The sequence below is a fragment of the Esox lucius genome, chromosome 23 (assembly GCF_011004845.1).
Source record: "Esox lucius isolate fEsoLuc1 chromosome 23, fEsoLuc1.pri, whole genome shotgun sequence".
Lineage (NCBI taxonomy): Eukaryota > Metazoa > Chordata > Actinopteri > Esociformes > Esocidae > Esox > Esox lucius.
In genome coordinates this window covers 11102875-11122927 of record NC_047591.1, presented here as the reverse complement: position 1 = coordinate 11122927, position 20053 = coordinate 11102875, and the positions used below count along the sequence as shown (strand labels likewise).

At 43.7% G+C, this 20053-nt stretch overlaps 2 protein-coding genes across 4 annotated transcripts; one reads left to right on the top strand and one right to left on the bottom strand.

Annotated features, from left to right (window-relative positions):
- The first annotated feature begins 458 nt into the window (after nucleotides 1-458).
- Nucleotides 459-10702, top strand: LOC105020203 (histidine ammonia-lyase). Of its 2 annotated transcripts, XM_010887027.4 has the most exons (18): nucleotides 459-679; nucleotides 919-993; nucleotides 1069-1141; nucleotides 2521-2587; nucleotides 2728-2765; nucleotides 3119-3244; nucleotides 4125-4264; nucleotides 4392-4439; nucleotides 4522-4669; nucleotides 4851-4946; nucleotides 5057-5115; nucleotides 5267-5347; nucleotides 5711-5776; nucleotides 5890-6055; nucleotides 6142-6276; nucleotides 6392-6471; nucleotides 8746-8844; nucleotides 10532-10702. In XM_010887027.4, exons 1-18 carry the CDS (start codon nucleotides 593-595, stop codon nucleotides 10607-10609), a joined length of 1662 nt encoding a protein of 553 aa, XP_010885329.2. In that variant the 5' UTR covers nucleotides 459-592; the 3' UTR covers nucleotides 10610-10702. The 2 variants fall into 2 exon arrangements, with proteins under 2 accessions (XP_010885329.2, XP_010885330.1); XM_010887028.3 differs by lacking the exons at nucleotides 459-679; nucleotides 919-993; nucleotides 1069-1141; nucleotides 2521-2587; nucleotides 2728-2765 and adding an exon at nucleotides 2772-2895.
- A 612-nt stretch (nucleotides 10703-11314) lies between these two features.
- LOC105020202 (nuclear transcription factor Y subunit beta) lies at nucleotides 11315-14469 on the bottom strand. Of its 2 annotated transcripts, none has more exons than XM_013140220.4 (7): nucleotides 14156-14469; nucleotides 13316-13406; nucleotides 13033-13163; nucleotides 12583-12780; nucleotides 12393-12471; nucleotides 12179-12258; nucleotides 11315-11868 (listed from the first exon to the last, which is right to left on the bottom strand). In XM_013140220.4, exons 2-7 carry the CDS (start codon nucleotides 13404-13406, stop codon nucleotides 11836-11838), a joined length of 612 nt encoding a protein of 203 aa, XP_012995674.1. In that variant the 5' UTR covers nucleotides 14156-14469; the 3' UTR covers nucleotides 11315-11835. The 2 variants fall into 2 exon arrangements, with proteins under 2 accessions (XP_012995674.1, XP_010885328.1); XM_010887026.5 differs by having other exon boundaries at nucleotides 14131-14467.
- Nucleotides 14470-20053: the final 5584 nt, after the last annotated feature.

The following is a 20053-nucleotide window of genomic DNA, read 5'->3' as shown; positions in this document are numbered from 1 at the left end:
TTGCTGCAGTAAATCAGGCAAAAGGAGCCCAAACTAAGTATTGAGTGCTGTACATGCTCATACTTTTCATGTTCATACTTTTCAGTTGGCCAACATTTCTAAAAATAATATTTTTGTATTGGTCTTTAGTAATATTCAAATTTTCTGAGATACTGAATTTGGGATTTTCATTAGTTTCATTAGTCAATTATAATCATCACAATTAAAAGAAATAAACACTTGAAATATAGCAGTCTGTGTGTAATGAATGAATATAATATACAAGTTTCACTTTTTGAATGGAATTACTGAAATAAATCAACATTTTGATGATATTCTAATTTTATGACCAGCACCTGTACATTGACTGTGAGTTAATGTGTTAATGTGAGACAGAACTGTTACACAACAAAATTGGTCTTAAATGTTTGTCCCCAGTAGTGTAACCGCCCATATGGAGTCTAACCTGTAGTGAGGTGACCAGTTAATGAATGTAACAGATCCTTGCCACTGGCTTTATAAAGGATTGTCGCCATTGTCACACAGTAGCCGACTGTCTGTTTCTATGAATCCTTCTCCTCTATCTTGCTAACAGTCTTTATTTTGGATCATAATGGACGTCCTCGAACACAACGAGTTTAGCAACCTCAGTGAGGAACATATTACCCTTGGGAAATTCCAGAGTCTAGATCCCAATGAGGTGCGTGTCTGCATTTTGATTTTATATTATCTTGAAATATTTTAAAATAGGTAAAAAATGAGGGTACAGAAGAAAATGTATTGGGGACTTACAGGGAAATAGTGCATTTTAGTCAAAAAAGTAATGAAAAGGCAAAGAATGTGCTACTCAACTCAACAATGTATCCATGTTTAAAAGTTGTCTACATTGCTGTCTGTCTTTCTGTTGGTCTGTTGTCTGTGTGACTTGTTGCACTGCAGTACCTCTATCTGGATGGAAACAGTCTAACAACTGCTGATCTGGTCCGTTTGGGAAAAGGCCTGTTCAAAATCAAGGTATGATTTAAAGATTCTGGTCCATTAAAGGCCAGTGAAATTTACCAACTTAAACTCCTGTGTTTCAACACCTAGCTGACTAACCACGCTGAAGAGAAAGTCAATGAAGCCAGAGAAGTGATAGAAACCATCTTAAAAGAAAACCGAGGTAGGGATAATTATTGACAGTAGTATATGTACACTTTATGTGAGTTTTTACTTGTTTAAAGGATTACATGAAATATAAGCCCCCAAAAAATAGTGTCGGGGTTCTCTGGACCTCGCAGCCAGGTCCACTTCATGTCTACCCCCTAATCAGGGACTGATTTAGACCAAGGACACATGGTGGGTATAATTAATGATGAGGTATGAACGTGTAAAACAGTGGTATTGAAATCTGGCCTCAAAGTCTGTTCCACTTCATTTCTCCATTGCGGCCCCCTAATCAGGGACTTAGAGTTCTGTTCTACCTCATCATTAATTGCACCCACCTGGTGTCCCAGGTCTAAATAGGTCCCTGATTAGGCGATAGCGATGGAAAAAATGTGGAACTTTCTTTGAGGGACAGATTTGAATACCACTGTTTAGGGTAAGATGTGAATACCCCTGCTCTATAGAATGTTTCTTTAGAGAATAGATTGTATGCTTTGATTAGACATCTGTATCTAAAAGCATAATTAAAGTTGGCATATTTGTGATATTTTGGCTTTTCCCAGGTTTCCCCTGTAGGATTTGTAATGCAGAAAAGCTTTACTGCTTGCTCTGCATTTTTATCCAAAGTTTTAAAAATGTAAAAACAATATTGGTTTTACAATCATTCATGTTCATAAAAAACATGTTTTAAAAAAATAAATCTATATAGTATTGAACATAATACATTGTATATCAAGTTTCAAAGTTACTTTCAGAGTTTTCTATGTATTATCAAAAGTGTGAATGAGAATACAGTACAGTACATCCCCCATATCCGCCAGCATTTTCTGAATTTCTGACTTCTTGAAAAAGGTCTGCGGATACTTGAGTTCGCGAATGTGGGACCGCGGGTAGCTGGGGGAATACTGTATGTAATTTCAATATGATCCTTAGGAATATAAGTGATACTGGTTAAAAAGCCTACTCTAAAGAATGTTCTTCTAATAAAATGGGCCATAGCTTGTGCTATATGTGTTAAATCAAAAATGTGTCCTTTTTTTCCAGTATGAATAGCTTTCTAATATTAAGACATTCATATAAAATTAAAATACTACTGATTAAAACGCATATCACAGGAACTCTTTGCCTTTTAGCACCTACTGTTGAGACGTTATGACGATTGAAAGTGTGTTAGGCCCAAATTCAATAAATATTCCCACATTCAGTAATTTCCTAATATTGTGGTTTTAGATCCAGTAATTGACATTTGCATGTCAGCAATCCTTCCGAAGGACAATTCTTCTGATGTAATGACATGAAAATGTTTGTTGTTTGGGTTTCATGAGGATTTAATAGTCTTAATCACAATACCTGGTCTAGAAGGGTTGTTCATGTCTCTCGGTTTTGTTCCTGCAGTTATCTATGGCGTCAACACCGGGTTTGGGAAATTGGCCCAGACAATTATACCACAGGATAAGCTGCTGTAAGTGGTTCTTTATTAAGTGTTTTCCCAACTGAATCAACATTGTGACCGGGTGTAAAATCTGATTTGTTATTCGGTAACTATCAGAATTATCTACCGACTGTGTGTTTGTGTGTTTTTTTTCTTCTTCTGGTCTTCAGGGAACTACAGGAAAATCTGATTCGATCTACTTGCGCTGGTGCGTTACCATGGACTGTTTTTAATTAAGCAGTAAGGCGTGAGGGGGTGTTCTATAGGACCAGTATACCATGACTCAGAGCTGCTCTTATGCAGAGAACATGGATACTGCACTGAGCTGTGGTATTTTGGTAAATTCCTAAAAAACAACAACAATGCCTTCTGGTTAGGTTTTATTGTGAAGGTCGCTCTTTTCTCTTATCCTTGTGCAGGGGCTATGCTTTACTTGAGAATGTCTCCCATCGACATACAGCATATCTCCACCTCTAAAACATTTGCACCTGAATTGAACTGATTCTGAGGTGAATTAGTGAAAGTGTATGTGTGTGTGTGTGTGTGTGTGTGTGTATTTAGGTGTGGGCTCCCCATTGAGTGTAGAGAGGACCCGTATGCTGCTGGCTCTGAGGATCAATGTCCTGGCCAAAGGGTACAGTGGCATCTCCATGGAAACTGTCCAGGCCATGATCAATGCCTTCAATGGTAAATACAGACTAAGATAAGAAAAATAATCATTGTTTAATTTTGACTCCCCCTGTGTCAGTGAATGTCTGCATATCTCTCGTGTGTGTCAGTGAATGTGTCTGCATATCTCTCGTGTGTGTCAGTGAATGTCTGCATATCTCTCGTGTGTGTCAGTGAATGTCTGCATATCTCTCGTGTGTGTCAGTGAATGTGTCTGCATATCTCTTGTGTGTGTCAGTGAATGTGTCTGCATATCTCTTGTGTGTGTCAGTGAATGTGTCTGCATATCTCTTGTGTATGTCAGTGAATGTGTATGTGTATCTCTTGTGTATGTCAGTGAATGTGTATATCAGTGAATGTGTCTGCATATCTCTTGTGTATATCAGTGAATGTGTCTGCATATCTCTTGTGTATGTCAGTGAATGTGTATGTGTATCTCTTGTGCATGTCAGTGAATGTGTATGTGCATCTCTTGTGTATGTGAGTGAATATGTATATCAGTGAATGTGTCTGCATATCTCTTGTGTATGTTTATGACTGTCAGGGTATCACATTGCTTCCTTCAAAAAAGTCTTCACGAATCCGGGGCTGCAGGTTGTCTAGTGGTTAATGCATCTGATCAGTAACTAAAACAGTTGCTTCATCAAATCCTTAAGCCAGCAAGGTTTAAAGTTTGTCTTTCAGTCGATGGGAGATCAGTGTGGCAGGCGTCGCGTCAGTTTGGATGGGTTGGGTGAAATTAGAAACATTCCTCTGAGAAACTCTTCCAGGAAGGAGGAAAACAAATGCTTCTAGGTCTGAGCAAGGGAGTTTTAATTCACGTGCTACCAGTGTGCACCGCGGCGTTCTAGCCATTAAAAGTTTTTATGCGTATAACTTATCTGTCTCTCATCCCCAGCCTCCTGCCTGTCGTGGGTCCCAGAGAAGGGAACGGTGGGGGCTAGTGGAGACCTGGCCCCATTGGCCCACCTCACCCTGGGCCTGATGGGAGAGGGCAGGATGTGGTCGCCAAGGAGTGGCTGGGGCCATGCCAAAACAGTTGATTAACCCATAATGCTCCGCACGGTGTACTTATGTTGGATGAATGATTGCATACCTAAGATAAAATATATAAAACAGGGCCTCTACTTTTTCATCTTTTGTTGTGTATTTTCTTATTTTCCAGGTACTGGAGTGTAATGGACTTACACCTTTGGTACTGAAGGCTAAAGAGGTAAAGTGCTAGAGCTTTAGTAAAAAATAAACATCTCTTTTACTACTGTTATTCAGGATCCACTGATTATTTATTCATGCAGGGTCTTAGTCTGATCAACGGGACCCAGATGATATCATCAATGGGGGCAGAGGTGGTGGAGAGAGCTGTGGGTGTTGCCAGGCAGGCTGATGTTATCGCAGCCCTCAGCCTCGAGGCTCTGAGGGGCACCACCAAGGCCTTCCACAGCGGTCAGACACTCAAACATATATCGAGTTCATTTTAAAGCTTCAATGCTATAAGAACTCAATGGTTCCCTTCCATTGTATACTGATTAATTCTGTCCTTAACGGTTCCCTTCATTTGAATACTGATTCATTCTGTACGTAACGGTTCCCTTCCATTGTTTCCTGATTCATTCTGTCCTTCTAGACGTTCATGCAGTGAGGCCTCACCCTGGTCAGGTAGAGGTGGCTCTGAGGCTTCGCTCTCTACTCGACTCTGAAGTCTTCCCCTCACAGATTTCTGGTTATGTCTGGACTGCAAAACACAAACACACGTCCAAATAAAGACGCTGAGTCCTTCGGCGGTAGGGCTGTTAGGTTGTTTCAAATCTTTGATTTCCTTTTTACCAATAGAGAGCCATCGATTGTGTGACCGTGTCCAGGATGCCTACACCCTCCGCTGTATCCCACAGGTAGGCTTCAATTGGTGACTTCTCCCTCATTTCTGCTTCTGGGCAGATCAGTCTCAGACATTGTTAAAGTCATAGCTCCGCAGTTATAGTGTGTATGTGTGCGTTCTCACTCGGACCAGTGTTGATTTGTGATCTCTCTCCTCTCCTTAAGGTGCATGGGGTGGTTAATGACACCATAGCCTTCGTTAAGAGTCTCCTCTTCACAGAGCTCAACAGTGCCACGGACAACCCTGTATCCGCCCCAACACAAAGTACATGGTTATGTTATCATGCAGACCTGTCATGTCTTTGGTATCACATTGGTTTTTCTCCACCCGTGATTATGTAGTTTTACCACAAGAAGGAGCTCATGGACCAGCTTTAGGTGTTTCATCTCCTCAGATAGGTCCAACTGAGCAGAAATTCTGTCTTCTCCAGCAGGGGCTGTTTCATCTGAAGTATTTCTGTTAGTAGATTAAAGACAACTATCACTATTATAGGGAAAACTACATTGTCATTATATCTTCTATCTGTGGGCTCCTGCTTAAAATTTACATTACAGATGTGCGCTCACAGTAAAGTTCATCTCCACTATAAAACCTTGACTTTTCTATAGCTGGTTTTTGCAGAGAGAGGTGAGACCATATCGGGGGGAAATTTCCATGGAGAGTATCCAGCTAAGGTGAAGCTAAACATTCACTCGAGCCCATCATTACCAACATCCTCATCAACATAGTAATCATTCTCCCTGGTCCTTCTGTGCCTGGACACCCCTTTCCCTCGGTTCTCTCCCAGGCTCTCGACTACCTGGCCATTGGGGTACATGAGTTGGCCAGCATGAGTGAGAGGAGGACCGAAAGGCTGGTTAATCCATCCCTCAGTGAGCTGCCTGCCTTTCTGGTCGAAAATGGAGGCATCAACTCTGGCTTTATGATGGCACACTGCACTGCAGCCGCTCTTGGTAGGTCTGTGCGTGCGTGTGTGCGTGCGCGTTTTTTTGAGTGTGCAATTAGAAAACTGTGTGTGTCTGTGTATGTTCCACTGCAGTGTCTGAGAACAAGACTTTGTGTCACCCGTCCTCTGTGGACTCCCTGTCCACCAGCGCAGCCACTGAGGACCACGTCTCCATGGGGGGCTGGGCAGCCAGGAAGGCCCTGAGGGTGGTGGAACATGTAGAACAAGGTAACTCATACGTGACATGACATTAATGTACCAGATACTCCTCCCATTAAACAGCATGCCTACATATTTATCCCTGAGACGACGATGAATGATTACGGCTGACTATGCGTTTTAGTTTTGGCCATCGAACTCCTCGCTGCTTGTCAAGCCCTAGAGTTCCTCCGCCCCCTCAAGTCCACTACTCCTCTGGAGAAGGTATTGTTGTTACATTTCCCAATTATTCAATCAAATTTGTTTAATTTCATTGGTACTCACAGCTGTCATTCTATTGTTCTTACACTGAACAAAATTACAAACGCAACACGTTTGCCCCCATTTATCATTAGCTGAACTCAAAGATCTAATACTTTCTCTATGTACACAAAAGGCCTATTTCTCTCAAATGTTGTTCACAATATTTTCCGAGATAATCCATCCACCTTATCCACCACATCTGAAAGATCTTCAACTCACACCTCCGGCGGAGCTTTTCTGGCATCCCTGTGGTGGTTGGGGGCATTGAACCTGAGTGGTCGATGTTCAAAACCTCCATTTCCGAAGCTGCGGCGGGGAGCTGTGGTCTCAAGGTCTTAGGTGCATCAAGGTGGACACCGGAGGTCAGGGAAGCCGTCCAACTGAAGAAGGAGGCCTTCCGGGATATGTTATCCCGGAGGACTCCGGAGACGGTTGCAGTGTACCGACAGACCCGAAGGGCTGCGACCTCTGCTGTGAAAGAGGCAAAACAGCGGGTGTGGGAGGAGTTTGGGGAAGCCATGGAGAAGGACTTTCGGTTGGCACCAAGGTGTTTCTGGAAAACCGTCCGCCACCTCAGGAGGGGAAAACGGGGAACTATCCAAGCTGTGTACAGTAAGGATGGGACACTGTTGACCTCAACTGAGGAGGTAATTTACTCTTGCAAGGATCCTGGAGGGGGCCTGGGAATATGCCCATCCTGTCTACATGTGTTTTGTGGATTTGGAGAAGGTGTATGACCGGGTCCCCCGGGAGGTACTGTGGGAGGTGCTGCGGGAGTATGGGGTGACGAGGTCCCGTCTGAGGGCTATCCAATCCCTGTACGTCCAAAGTGAGAGCTGTGTTTGGGTTCTCGGTAGTAAGTCGGACTCGTTCCAGGTGGGGGTTGGCCTCCGGCAGGGCTGCGCTTTGTCACCAATCCTGTTTGTAACTTTTATGGACTGGATATCGAGGCGTAGTCGGGGTGGGGAGGGATTGCAGTTCGGTGTCCTGGGGATCTCATCGCTGCTTTTTGCGGATGATGTGGTCCTGATGGCATCAACGGTCTGTGACCTTCAGCAATCACTGGACCGGTTTGCAGCCGAGTGCGAAGTGGTTGGGATGAGGATTAGCACCTCTAAATCTGAGGCCATGGTTCTCAGCAGGAAACCGATGGAGTGCCTCCTCCCCAAGTAAAGGAGTTCATCTCGGGGTCTTGTTCGCGAGTGAGGGGACAATGGAGCGGGAGATTGGCCGGAGAATCGGAGCAGCGGGGGCGGTATTGCATTCGCTTTACCGCACCATTGTGATGAAAAGAGAGCTGAGCCGGAAGGCAAAGCTCTCGTTATACCGGTCAATTTTCCTTCCTACCCTCACCTATGGTCATGAAGGCTGGGTCATGACCGAAAGAACAAGATCGCGAGTATAAGCGGCCGAAATTGGTTTTCTCAGAAGGGTGGCTAGCTTCTCCCTTAGGGATAGGGTGAGAAGCTCAGCCATCCGTGAGGAACTCAGAGTAGAGCCGCTGCTCCTTTGCGTCGAAAGGAGCCAGTTGAGGTGGTTCGGGCATCTGGTAAGGATGCCCCCAGGACGTCTCCCTAGGGAGGTGTTCCAGGCACGTCCAGCTGGGAAGAGACCTCGGGGCAGGCCCAGGACTAGGTGGAGAGATTATATTTCGACACTGGCCTGGGAACGCCTCGGGATCCCCCAGTCAGAGCTGGCAAATGTGGCTCGGGAAAGGGAAATTTGGGGTCCCCTGCTGGAGCTGCTGCCCCCGCGACCCGATACGGATAAGCGGATGAAGATGAGATGAGACCTCACAGGTGTGACATTTCACAATGCTGATTAGACAGCATGATTATTGCACAGGTGTGCCTAAGACTGGCAACAATAAAAGGCCACTCTAAAATGTGCAGTTTCACTGTATTGGGGCGGTCCAGGGGTGTCCAAAAACCAGTCAGTATCTGGTGTGACCACCATTTGCCTCACGCAGTGCAACACAAACTCCTTCGCATAGAGTTGATCAGGTTGCTGATTGTGGCCTGTGGAATGTTGGTCCACTCCTCTTCAATGGCTGTGCAAAGTTGCTGGATATTGGCAGGACCGCCAAAGTGTTGCATTTTCTTTCTTTTTTTTCGTATTATCTCACTAATACGTATTGTTTTATTTTAAACAAAAAGTATTATATATATTGATCCTTTGGCAATATTTACGAAACTGTTTTCCTGCCAATAAATTAATTGAATTTTGAATTTGTAGGTCCATGAGCTGGTACGTTCCGTAGTCAGGCCTTGGGATTGTGACCGTCAAATGAGCCCAGACATTGAGGCTGCTCACATGCTTCTCAGGGAGGGAAAGGCAAGAAACAAACCTCTTCTCAGTATTATATGTATCTTTCATCAGTGCTACATTTATAACATCACTACTTATTAAAGTGAAACTGCCAGCATTTTAAAAGCATTATGATTTTATTGAAGTATGCTCAGCTACAATAACACTTACACAGATGATGTCATTTTCAAATGTTCATACTTCAAAATTCAATGCAAGGTTGGAATGTGAATGCATGTTTGGACAAATTCTACACATTGAAGTAAAAATAAACTAAACTCAAGCCTGTGCATCAGTGCTACTTGAGGGCTACATGCAAATAAGACATTTCCCATAAGGGCCCTCTCATACACTTTTAACTAGGCAAACATTTACAGTTGTGAATGGTGCAAATTAAGAAAGTCACCACATTCCCCTGAATGTTTTACCGCAAATATGTATATCATTGGGGAACATATCAGTTCTTATCAAACAGCCATGAAGAGGCAGGCTGTCTCTGCCTTAATTGTGTAGATCAACAACACAAGAAATTCAACTAGCCAGGGTGAGATGAAATTGCACTCCCTCTTCTGCAGCTTGTGCAGTGCAATGCAAGCTTCTGTCCCAATCCAGTTTAAGTCAAGACGGCCTGTCAGACCGCTGTGCCCATTTGGTGATCATTGCCAATGCATTTAATTGACCAAAAGGTAGATATATCCACTCTTTGATTTGTTCAGGATACAACAGCTAGCATAGCTAATAAAGTGATTCACATTTCTTGCAAGCCAGCTAACAACATTCCCTGGCTACTTTATTAAGGCAACCTGCTTGTTAACACAAATAGTCAAACAGTGAATCATGTGGCTGCAAGTCAATATATAAAGCATACAGACATCGTCAAGAGGTTTAGTTGTTGTTCGACCCAACATTGAATGGGGAAGTGGTCGGCTTGTTGCAATCTAACAACGTGGAGGATCAAGCATCTCAGAAACCACAGACCTCATGGGATTGTCACGCACTACTGTACAGTCTCAGGTTAACAGATAATCTAGCCTGTATACTCCAGATCTCTCATTATAGACGCTATTGTATATCTAGTTGTTGCTACTAAAACAGTTTTGGATGGGTTAGGGTTAGGATTATTATGTTGACATTACCAGCCTTATTTGTCCAAAATAAGTGATGAATTATGTTACTCATTCATTGAACTCATTGTCTAAAGAGAAATGGCTGCCATTCCATGGCCTATGTCTATTGAAATTGTCCCACTGATTGCATTAACGCTACCTTCATAGAACTGTAGTCAAGCAAATATTCACTGATGTCCGCTAACTATTGTTTGGCACATACAGAATGCTTTCTATTTCACTGACGTTTTCATCTTTTCAATACCATTATAATGTATGGCAGTCACTACAAACCATCGAATTAAATCATTCATACTTGAAAATTAACACCCATGTGACCTAAAATAGAGAATGAAATTGTTTGTTGTGCCATGTTTTGACTCCATGTGTTCTTAGGGTAGTAGATGTAATTAAAGCTGTAATTTGTTCCAGAGTTAGAAAAAGGCTGTTATAACCTATATATGACCAATTTATAACCTTTGTGATTGTGTGCTTCATATCTGCAAAGTAGTTGAAAAACTGTCAGTTACATTTTAAGCCTTGTTAAATGACATAAAATTGAATATCAGAGTCCAATAAAATTATGTTTCTCACATGTCCATCTCTAGGTGTGGGAGGTGGCTCGACCATACATGGATCAATACCGAGAGAGGTTCGGACTGAAACCACACCCACTGGATGACTAGTATATTTGTATTAAAATGACTCAGGTATTTCATACTTTTACTGCATGATTCAAAATGCAGGATTTGGATTGATAATAAAATGACTTCCAGATATACTGTGCAAACATTCCTTGTCAATAGCATTAAGAGCTTTTCTTGTCTTACAATGTGACTATATTATTTGTCTGACAGAGCGACAGAGGCTGGTTATGACAAACAGAAACCAGCTTAGTCATCATATTATAGTGAAATATTCCCCCATGTGTATGACAAGAGTTGTGAATGTACTGGTCAGTAAATAGTACAACTTTGTATCTGACAGGAGTTATGAGTGACTTATGGCCAGGGAATGCACAGAGATTATATGTGAAAGTGAGGCTAAGGTACAAGTACCTTCTTCTCTTAGGACTGTAGACCAGCATCCCTTAATCTGTGAATTTTGTGACCTATTGCATGGCTCCCAGACTATGGTTGTGAAGAATGATAGATCACTCACCTGCAGTTGTTTTGATCATCTCAAACAATGCCAATATTATTATGCCCTTTATACAGTTCCACTCAAGATGTTTCCATCAAATAAGATTCAGCTGTGTATGAAACGAACTCCATAAATATAACCATTAAATAATGATTCAATCAAATGAAACATATGGCATTGTATGATCGTGCTAATTACAGGTGTAATTATTCAGTGTAGGAAATAGTCTGGATTACAACCACAAGGCATTGGGTCACTATTTTTTATTCAAAGGATTTACATCACTTTAAAGCACATAGTATTACTTAACTTAGAAAAAGAGCTGCATGATTCATTATGAAATTGAGGGCATCTGTCCTCGTGATTAAAAGGAGGGCCCCAGCCCACTTCACTTCCCTCCAAAACCTGCCTCAAGACACGGAACGAAAGAATACTGACCACGAACTAAGTGGTCCAAATAACCATACAAATAAAGCCTATGTTACACAAACTGGTTGTAAGATGCACTCCAAACCTTGTGGTACATCATGACTACACACTACATTACTTAACAGACGTATAGCCTACATTTACATGACAGGCTGGAGTCAACCAGCCCCCCCCCCCCCCCCCCTCCCCATAACAGTACCCCTCCAAGGCCTCCTGTCCATCTGACGATGGCCTTTGGGCGGTGGGCTCATATGGTCAGCATACGGTTGACCTACGATCACCAGGCCTCTGTCTGTGCAGTCGATGGCCGCCCTGGTCAGAGCAGGAGAGCAGCTCCTCATCAGGAGAACTGGATCTGCTGCACACCGGGAATCTACAGGAGCAGATAGGGACAGAGGATAAGGACACGCACACCAAAACAGGCTGGACTCCACAAGCAACATACACAGACCCTACACCCTTGAATGGCATTTAACATGGTCATATCCGACGGTACTTTCAAGTGCACTTGACAAAGCAAGGCACGGTGGTGACCAGAGTTTGATAACTAATTGATGGCAACCGATTTGGGAGAGAATTCCCTAGCGGAAGTGGTGAGGGGAGTGCTTAGGGGCTCTCTGGTTTGGTGTGCACCCATTCTACTAATGGTTATGTTTTCTTGAAATTACTTTGATGTGACTCACCTGTTGATAGGAGGTGGTGTACACCATGACATTTTGCTGTTGGCCGTCTGCGGTTATGATTCCGGCTGGCAATTGATTTGCTGAATGAGGGAAGCAGAAGTTACAAAACAAACCAGAACACAGCAGAGACGGCCCACTCTGGTTTTGGAATGCTTAATGCCCCCGCCCAAACCAGAACAAAATAAAGCAGCCTATGACGTGGCTGTCCACTCACTGAAGTTGTCCTCTGTGAGCTCCTCCCCCAAGCCTTCTCCCACCGACACACCTGGGATTCCCTTCTCCCCCTTCATTGCCTAGGAAACAAAACAGTGAGTGATTCAATAGCGTGTAATTAGTTGTCTGTTAATGGACCCTTGTGATGTTATGTGAAAGAACCTCAGAGCAGGAAAGGAGTGCAGTTATACCTCTCTGAACTTCTGCAAGTAGAGTTTGAGGGGCTCCACGTACATGTCAAAGCCCAGGGTTGACATGGCAAACAGGATGTCCTCTCCGTTGATGGTCTTCCTCTTCTCCTGGTGGCAGCGCTCGCTGGCCTCGGACGTGATGAAGCTGATGAACTCGCTCACACACTCCTGAACGCATTCTTTTGCATCTTTTGCGATCTGTGAGACAAACAGACACAGGGGATGAGGATGATAAGATTTCAGGGTGTTATTCACTTGGCACCAAGAGGAGAGAAAAAAACAAGGAGGGATCTGAAAATATATTTTCAGATTTTGGGTTTCTGTTAGAAATCTATTTTCTACACTGCACAGCAATAAAGATCAACGTCTCTCTCACACACACACACACACACACACACACACACACACACACACACACACACACACACACACACACACACACACGGTTACCTTCCCAGTCGGTGGGATACCGTTTTTCATGATGCGCGCCACGTTAGCAATGGGGAGGTAGATGTCCTGCTCCCGGAAGTTCTCCTTCATGCCACCATCCTCATGGTCGTTCAGACTCTCCTCTCCATCATCTTTATCACACAGACATTAAGTGGAAAGCATGGTTCTTTGACTGTATACATTAGGCAAAGGCTTTTTATGTGGAATTGAGATGTAGATAATTTGATGACCCTAACAGGTGTTTTTGCCATGCACATAAAGAGCATCTATTTCCCAGCCTTACCATCCGGAGACTGGAGAACATAGCCTCCTGACATGTATTCTCCAGTGATGCCTAACTGGGAAGCGTCGGTGGTAGAACTGTCTCCTTCCATCTGGAACCGAAGACATCATGGTTTGACTCAAATTTCTGAGATTTCTGGGAGGCACTTTACTTGCTATTTTGTAATTTGGCGAAGTCGCTATGTTTACTAGAAGTACTATACTGTACTCTAGCTAGCTATTTACTGTAGCTAGCAGTATATATACCAAATTACACTGTCCAGTTGTCATAATGATTGCTTGCTTGCAGAATGAGAAACTAGCTAACGTTAATAGTGTACAGTAGTTATCTAACTATCCATGTACATTGTTAGTGTAATGTTAACTGAATAGAAAATGTGAATTGCATAAAATACAATTTGGGTAAATGTTGAAGCATACGCTAGCTTCATAGCTAGCGAGGTAGTAATCGACTCCAGTAACACGTAAATGTTTCTTCTGAGACTATTCCTTATTACTAGCAATGTCAGCAGTGACGTTAATCTGGTTACATGTAACGTTTGCTGTCCTGCATTTCAGCCAAATTGGTTGTCCGATTGCTAGATATCACACGGACAATGTCCTATTGGGTGTATGAATTTCGGCCTGTTCTTTGTCTCGAAAACTGAAGCAGGCGGTCATAGCTTGACGTGAAGCTAATTAACAATATTTCTACTACAGTAGATACTTCCTGCTCTCAAACTTCACTCAACAAATAAAAATCAGTCAGAGACGGACATTTCCATTCGAGCTAACGAGAAACTGGTTAGCAATCATTGGCCGGAGCCAGGCACAAACCTGCAATGAAGCCCTGGTTGGTTACCTTCTCGAAACGGCCGTTGGTTGGACAGAAAATGGCTGCAAAGAACCAGTCCCAGCGCGGTGCTACGCGTCCTCCCAAAATACAGTGGCACTAGGAAACTGTTCCGTCAAATTGCCACCCTTCCCTACTTGCAGCTACAACACTAGCGTAAAAGCTGTTCTATTCAAAAGCCACCCTCCCTTGCTAAATGTGCATATGTTACCATTAATGATACCGTCACGCATTATCGCTTTTATGAATATTGAGGGCATTTGCATTACATGTAAAAACCTAGTAAGAAATACATTGTATTAAATACGAGAACATATTCATTGAATAAAATATTATTTCGAATTCACATAACTATGAATATCCATGTGTTTTCCTGTCATCACAACGAAAGCGTCACCATAGCTTTGTACGTTTGCGCATGCGTTAGGTCTAACTGTCAGTTCGGTTCAGTTACATCGACTCATGAAGTTAATGTAAACAACATGGTTTGAAACCAAGACATCCCACTTTTTTTAACATTACATTTTACATTTAAATTACTTTATTGGCACGAGAAACAGTTTTACATTACCAAAACAAGTGGAAAATTAAAAAGTACAATGAAAGTACAAGTAAAATTAAAACAAAATGTTAAGTTAACATTAGCCTGGGCCAAGTAAACTGTGTAGTCATATGTGCAAATAGATATGACTGTGACAAGAGAAAATAAATGGATGAGTAATGGTTCGGTTGACCATTGTTATGCTTCAGTGGCTGCACTTTTGTCATGGCAACAGGTCACAGATCTTATTTCTGTGATTGCACTTTAAGGAATTTTATCTAGTTGTGAGAGTTTGTAAATGTTTGATAGTTCCCTATGATCTGTGAGAAATAAGTATCTAAAAAATGGTCATACATTTTGCAGAAGGTTTGTAAGTAGAGCTTTATTTCCTCCCCATTCCACCCGCGCCTCTACCCTTCGCCCAAGTGTCCCAAAGATTACGGAGTGAAAATGTTCCTAGGTGTTTAGTCAAATTACACCCTCCAGTGGCCGGTTGAGGCCGGTGTTAAGCCTCCATGAGTGGAGTGGAATCCCACAAGGCACTGTTTTTTTTTTGTTTTTAGTTGAGCTTGTGCAATTTCGCTTAAAAGAATGAGTAGGCATGACCAATGAAATGACATGTGCATTTGTTTACTTCAGATTTCAAGACGTAATACTTAAAAAATGAAAAATACCCAAAATGTAATGTTCAATTGTCCATGATATTTTCTTCTTCAACGAAAGGAGAGATGTGTAAATTACAACATCATGTTTTATTAACATGCCATTCTAGTTCAAACCCACACCAGCAGAGGCCACATGCCATTCTAGTTCAAACCCACACCAGCAGAGGCCACATGCCATTCTAGTTCAAACCCACACCAGCAGAGACCACATGTCATTCTAGTTCAAACCCACACCCGCTGAGACCACATGCCATTCTAGTTCAAACCCACACCAGCAGAGACCACATGCCATTCTAGTTCAAACCCACACCCGCTGAGACCACATGCCATTCTAGTTCAAACCCACACCAGCAAAGACCACATGCCATTCTAGTTCAAACCCACACCAGCAGAGACCACATGCCATTCTAGTTCAAACCCACACCCGCTGAGACCACATGCCATTCTAGTTCAAACCCACACCAGCAGAGACCACATGCCATTCTAGTTCAAACCCACACCAGCAGAGACCACTTGCTCATTTAAACATATGCCACTTGGTGTCAAATATGGATCCGGGATGGGGTAAAAAAAATTGTCTGTTGGAAGTTTACAAAAATCTCTCTGGTCATAAAACAATCTTTCTAGACCCACATTTTTTTATAATTAGTATTCCAGTGTATAATTATTTTATTATTCAGATTGAAACTAGATTTTTTTTTAAATCCAGGCAGACGGGAAGGATTATACATGTGGATTGTTAATATTTACCTGGACAGAAAAAGCACACTTAAAAGAAGTCTCTGAGCTCAGCTTTGTAATGTACACTAATGTCCTCTTATTTAAATATCCAATAGCTAAGCTAATGCATACATTACAGAGCTGAATGCTTAGTCTCTGCCTGTGTCCTATTGATCAAAGTGAAGGGCATGTTTACAGTAGAATGTTAGAATCAGTTCTACCCTGACACCGGTCAGGGTGTCTAAATTAAAACCCAATGGCAAGCTAATTAGCAATGACTACAAGTCCCAAATTGGACCTTTTGCTGTAGGGTTACTAAGCTTGTCCCATTTCATGACAGTTATTTTTTTCCTAGATCCATTCCAGTCTGTCTGGGCTACAGTTCACATAGTGAGGGTGGTCAAAGTCCAATCCTTTGTGTGTTTGCTTTTAGGATTACCATTCTGAGTGTCTGTGGTTGTATAATCTCCTTCTGTCCAGTAGGTTTTAACTCCAACCCTGTTCTCAAAGAGCTACACTCCTGTAGGTTTGAACTCCTGTAGGTTTACTAATTGGCTAGTTGATAAGATGAATCAGGTTGTACGTGATTGGGGTTGGATTAAAACCCATCTGAGTATTGTGTGTCTCTGGTCAGCCTGCTGTTTCTCCCTCTAGGTCTGATCAACCCCAAAGAACAGAGACTTTAGCACAGAGACATGGAGCAGGCTGGGCACCCCCGTGATGGTCAGTATGACTTTGACCTGCTGGTCATTGCAGGACACTGTGGAGGACTTGTTGTGGCCAAGGTGTGTCAAAGTACCACCACACAACTAGTACTGTCTGTGTGTCCCTCCGCCTCTACCCCTGGTTCCAGACACTTTTTGGATTTGGCTCACTTTCCCTAAATTCAAGTTCAAGTTTAAATTCTAATGAACTCGTCAATAAAATTTTATCTGAGTAATCCACTCTACCCTCAACTGTCCTCTCTGTTTCAATCTACACTTTTTCTTCTCATACTTCCTTCCGAAGTCCCTGTCTTAAGTTTCATCTGCATTATGTCCTGTGTTATAGCTCAACCTACACACAAACCAATTTAATCAGTAGATATCTGGCTCATGCTCACATAGCTTGCCCAAGCATATTGTTATAATTATCATATTAATGGGGTTTATGCTAATAAGAGGAACTGTGATATTCTCAACTCCTGAGAAAACTCAAAGTGAGAAGTTGACATAAGGAGGATTTGGGATTTTACTTCACCCTCCTCGAACATGGTGTTCGTTATAGATAATCCATGACTAGCACAGAACTCTAACACCAGAGCACCCTAGGCCGATGATTGATTTTGTGATTGTGTCATCGGATCTGAGACTGTATGTTTTGGACACTCGGGTAAAGAGAGGGGCAAAGCTGTCAATCGATCACCATCTGGTGGTGAGTTGGGTCAGGGGGTGGGGGAAAACTCTGGACAGACCAGGAAAGCCCAAACGGGTAGTGTGGGTGAACTGGGAACATCTGGAGGAGGCCCCCATCCGAAAGATCTGAAAGAACATCTCTGGCAGAGCTTTTCTGGCATCCCTGTGGTGGTTGGGGGCATTGAACCTGAGTGGTCGATGTTCAAAGCCTCCATTTCCGAAGCTGCGGCGGGGAGCTGTGGTCTAAAGGTCTTAGGTGCATCAAGGGGCGGTAACCCTCGAACACCCTGGTGGACACCGGAGGTCAGGGAAGCCGTCCAACTGAAGAAGGAGGCCTTCTGGGATATGTTATCTCGGAGGACTCTGGAGAGGGTTGCAGTGTACCGACAGACCCGAAGGGCTGCGACCTCTGTTGTGAAAGAGGCAAAACAGGAGAAGGACTTTCGGTCGGCACCAAGGTGCTTCTGGAAAACCATAGGCCACCTCAGGAGGGGAAAGCGGGGAACTATCTAAGCTGTGTACAGTAAGGATGGGACACTGTTGACCTCAACTGAGGAGGTAATTGGGCAATGGAAGGAACACTTTGAGGAACTCCTAAATCCCACTAACACGCCCTCTATAGTGGAGGCAGAGCTGGAGGCTGATGGGGAAGCATCGTCAATCTCCATGGCAGAAGTCACTGAGGTAATTGATAGTTGAATCTCAGATTGAAGAGGAACAATGTGGATTCCGTCCTGGTCGTGGAACAACCGACCAGCTCTTTACTCTTGCAAGGATCCTGGAGGGGGCCTGGGAATATGCCCATCCTGTCTACATGTGTTTTGTGGATCTGGAGAAGGCGTATGACCGGGTCCCCCGGGAGGTACTGTGGGAGGTGTTGCGGGAGTATGGGGTGAGGAGGTCCCTTCTGAGGGCTATCCAATCCCTGTACGTCCAAAGTGAGAGCTGTGTTCGGGTTCTCTGTAGTAAGTCGGACTCGTTCCAGGTGGGGTTTGGCCTCCGGCAGGGCTGCGCTTTGTTACCAATCCTGTTTGTAACTTTTGTGGACTGGATATCGAGGCGTAGTCGGGGTGGGGAGGGGTTGCAGTTCGGTGGGCTGGGGATCTCATTGCTGCTTTTTGCGAATGATGTGGTCCTGATGGCATCATTGGTCTGTGACCTTCAGCAATCACTGGACAACAGCCGAGTGTGAAGCGGTTGGGATGAGGATTAGCACCTTTAAATCTGAGGCCATGGTTCTCAACAGGAAACTGATGGAGTGCCTCCTCCGGGTAGGGAATGAGGCGTTACCCCAAGTAAAGGAGTTCAAGTATCTCGGGGTCTTGTTCGCAAGTGAGGGGACAATGGAGCGGGAGATTGGCCGGAGAATCAGAGCAGTGGGGGAGGTATTGCATTCGCTTTACCGCACCGTTGTGAAGAAAAGAGAGCTGAGTCGGAAGGCAAAGCTCTTGATATACCGGTCAATTTTCTTTCCTACCCTCACCTATGGTCATGAAGGCTGGGTCATGACCGAAAGAACTAGATCGCGAGTACAAGCGGCTGAAATGGGTTTTCTCAGAAGGGTGGCTGGCTTCTCCCTTAGGGATAGGGTGAGAAGCTCAGCCATCCGTGAGGAACTCGGAGTAGAGCCGCTGCTCCTTTGCATCGAAAGGAGCCGGTTGAGGTCGTTCGGGCATCTGGTAAGGATGCCCCCAGGACGTCTCCTGGGGCATCGGGAGCTGCTGCCCCCGTGACCCGATACCGGATAAGCGGATGAAGGTGAGAGACTTCACCCTCCTCATCTCTTTCTTTGTTTGTGCCTTCTCCTCTTTTCTCTCTACCAGGAAGCTACTGTCTTTGGGAAGAAGGTGATGGTCCTTGACTTTGAGGCTCCCAAGCATAATGGCTCTGAACCGGGTGTGTTCTGCAGGCATTATTTTTTATCGTATTGTCTGTTACTTCATGTTATATTTCATTCTGTGAGGGTTGGAGAGGATCTATGTGAAGTCTGTGAGCTTTGACCTGAGAAGAGAGCTGAGGAACAGTGGCGTCACCTACCTGAAGGGGGGAGATCCATTCTGCCATTCTGTGTATGCGCGTGTGTGTATGCGTGTGTGTGTGTATGCGCGTGTGTGTGTATGCGCGTGTGTGTGTATGCGTGTGTGTGTGTGTATGCTTGTGTGTGTGTGTGTGTATGCGTGTGTGTGTGTGTGTGTGTGGGTGTGTGGATGTACACACGTGTGTGTGTGTGTGTGTGTGGGTGTGTATAGTAAAACCAGAAAAAAATTGACTCATTGGGAAGTTTTGCAGGTCTCCATGAGGCAAAAGTCAATTTCCGGCTCAGGGTTTAGGTTCAGGGTCAAACTCCAGGCATTGTTGGTTAAGTTTAGGGTTATGGTTAGGCATTACATCTAGGTAAAGTTTAGGCATAAATGTTACTTTATTGAGGTTAAGGTTAGGGTTAGGTTTAGGTTTAGATTAGGGTTGGGTTAAGGTTAGGGTAAGGGTTAGGGTCAAGATTAGGTTTAGGGAGCATGCAATTTCAATTTTCTGTTCCCCATGAGGGTAGCTGTACAAACGTGTGTGTGTGTGTACGTACGTAAAAGGT

Bases quoted from the DNA above. Each gene is read 5' to 3' on its own strand.
- LOC105020203 (XM_010887027.4), top strand. From the start codon at position 593: ATGGACGTCCTCGAACACAACGAGTTTAGCAACCTCAGTGAGGAACAT. The intron at 5,116-5,266 runs GTAGGCTTCAAT...CCTCTCCTTAAG, and splicing joins CCCTCCGCTGTATCCCACAG to GTGCATGGGGTGGTTAATGA. The intron at 6,056-6,141 runs GTAGGTCTGTGC...GTTCCACTGCAG, and splicing joins CTGCACTGCAGCCGCTCTTG to TGTCTGAGAACAAGACTTTG.
- LOC105020202 (XM_013140220.4), bottom strand. From the start codon at position 13,406: ATGGAAGGAGACAGTTCTACCACCGACGCTTCCCAGTTAGGCATCACT. The intron at 12,781-13,032 runs GTAACCGTGTGT...TTTGTCTCACAG, and splicing joins GTATCCCACCGACTGGGAAG to ATCGCAAAAGATGCAAAAGA. The intron at 11,869-12,178 runs GTGAGTCACATC...CTGCTCCTGTAG, and splicing joins ACACCACCTCCTATCAACAG to ATTCCCGGTGTGCAGCAGAT.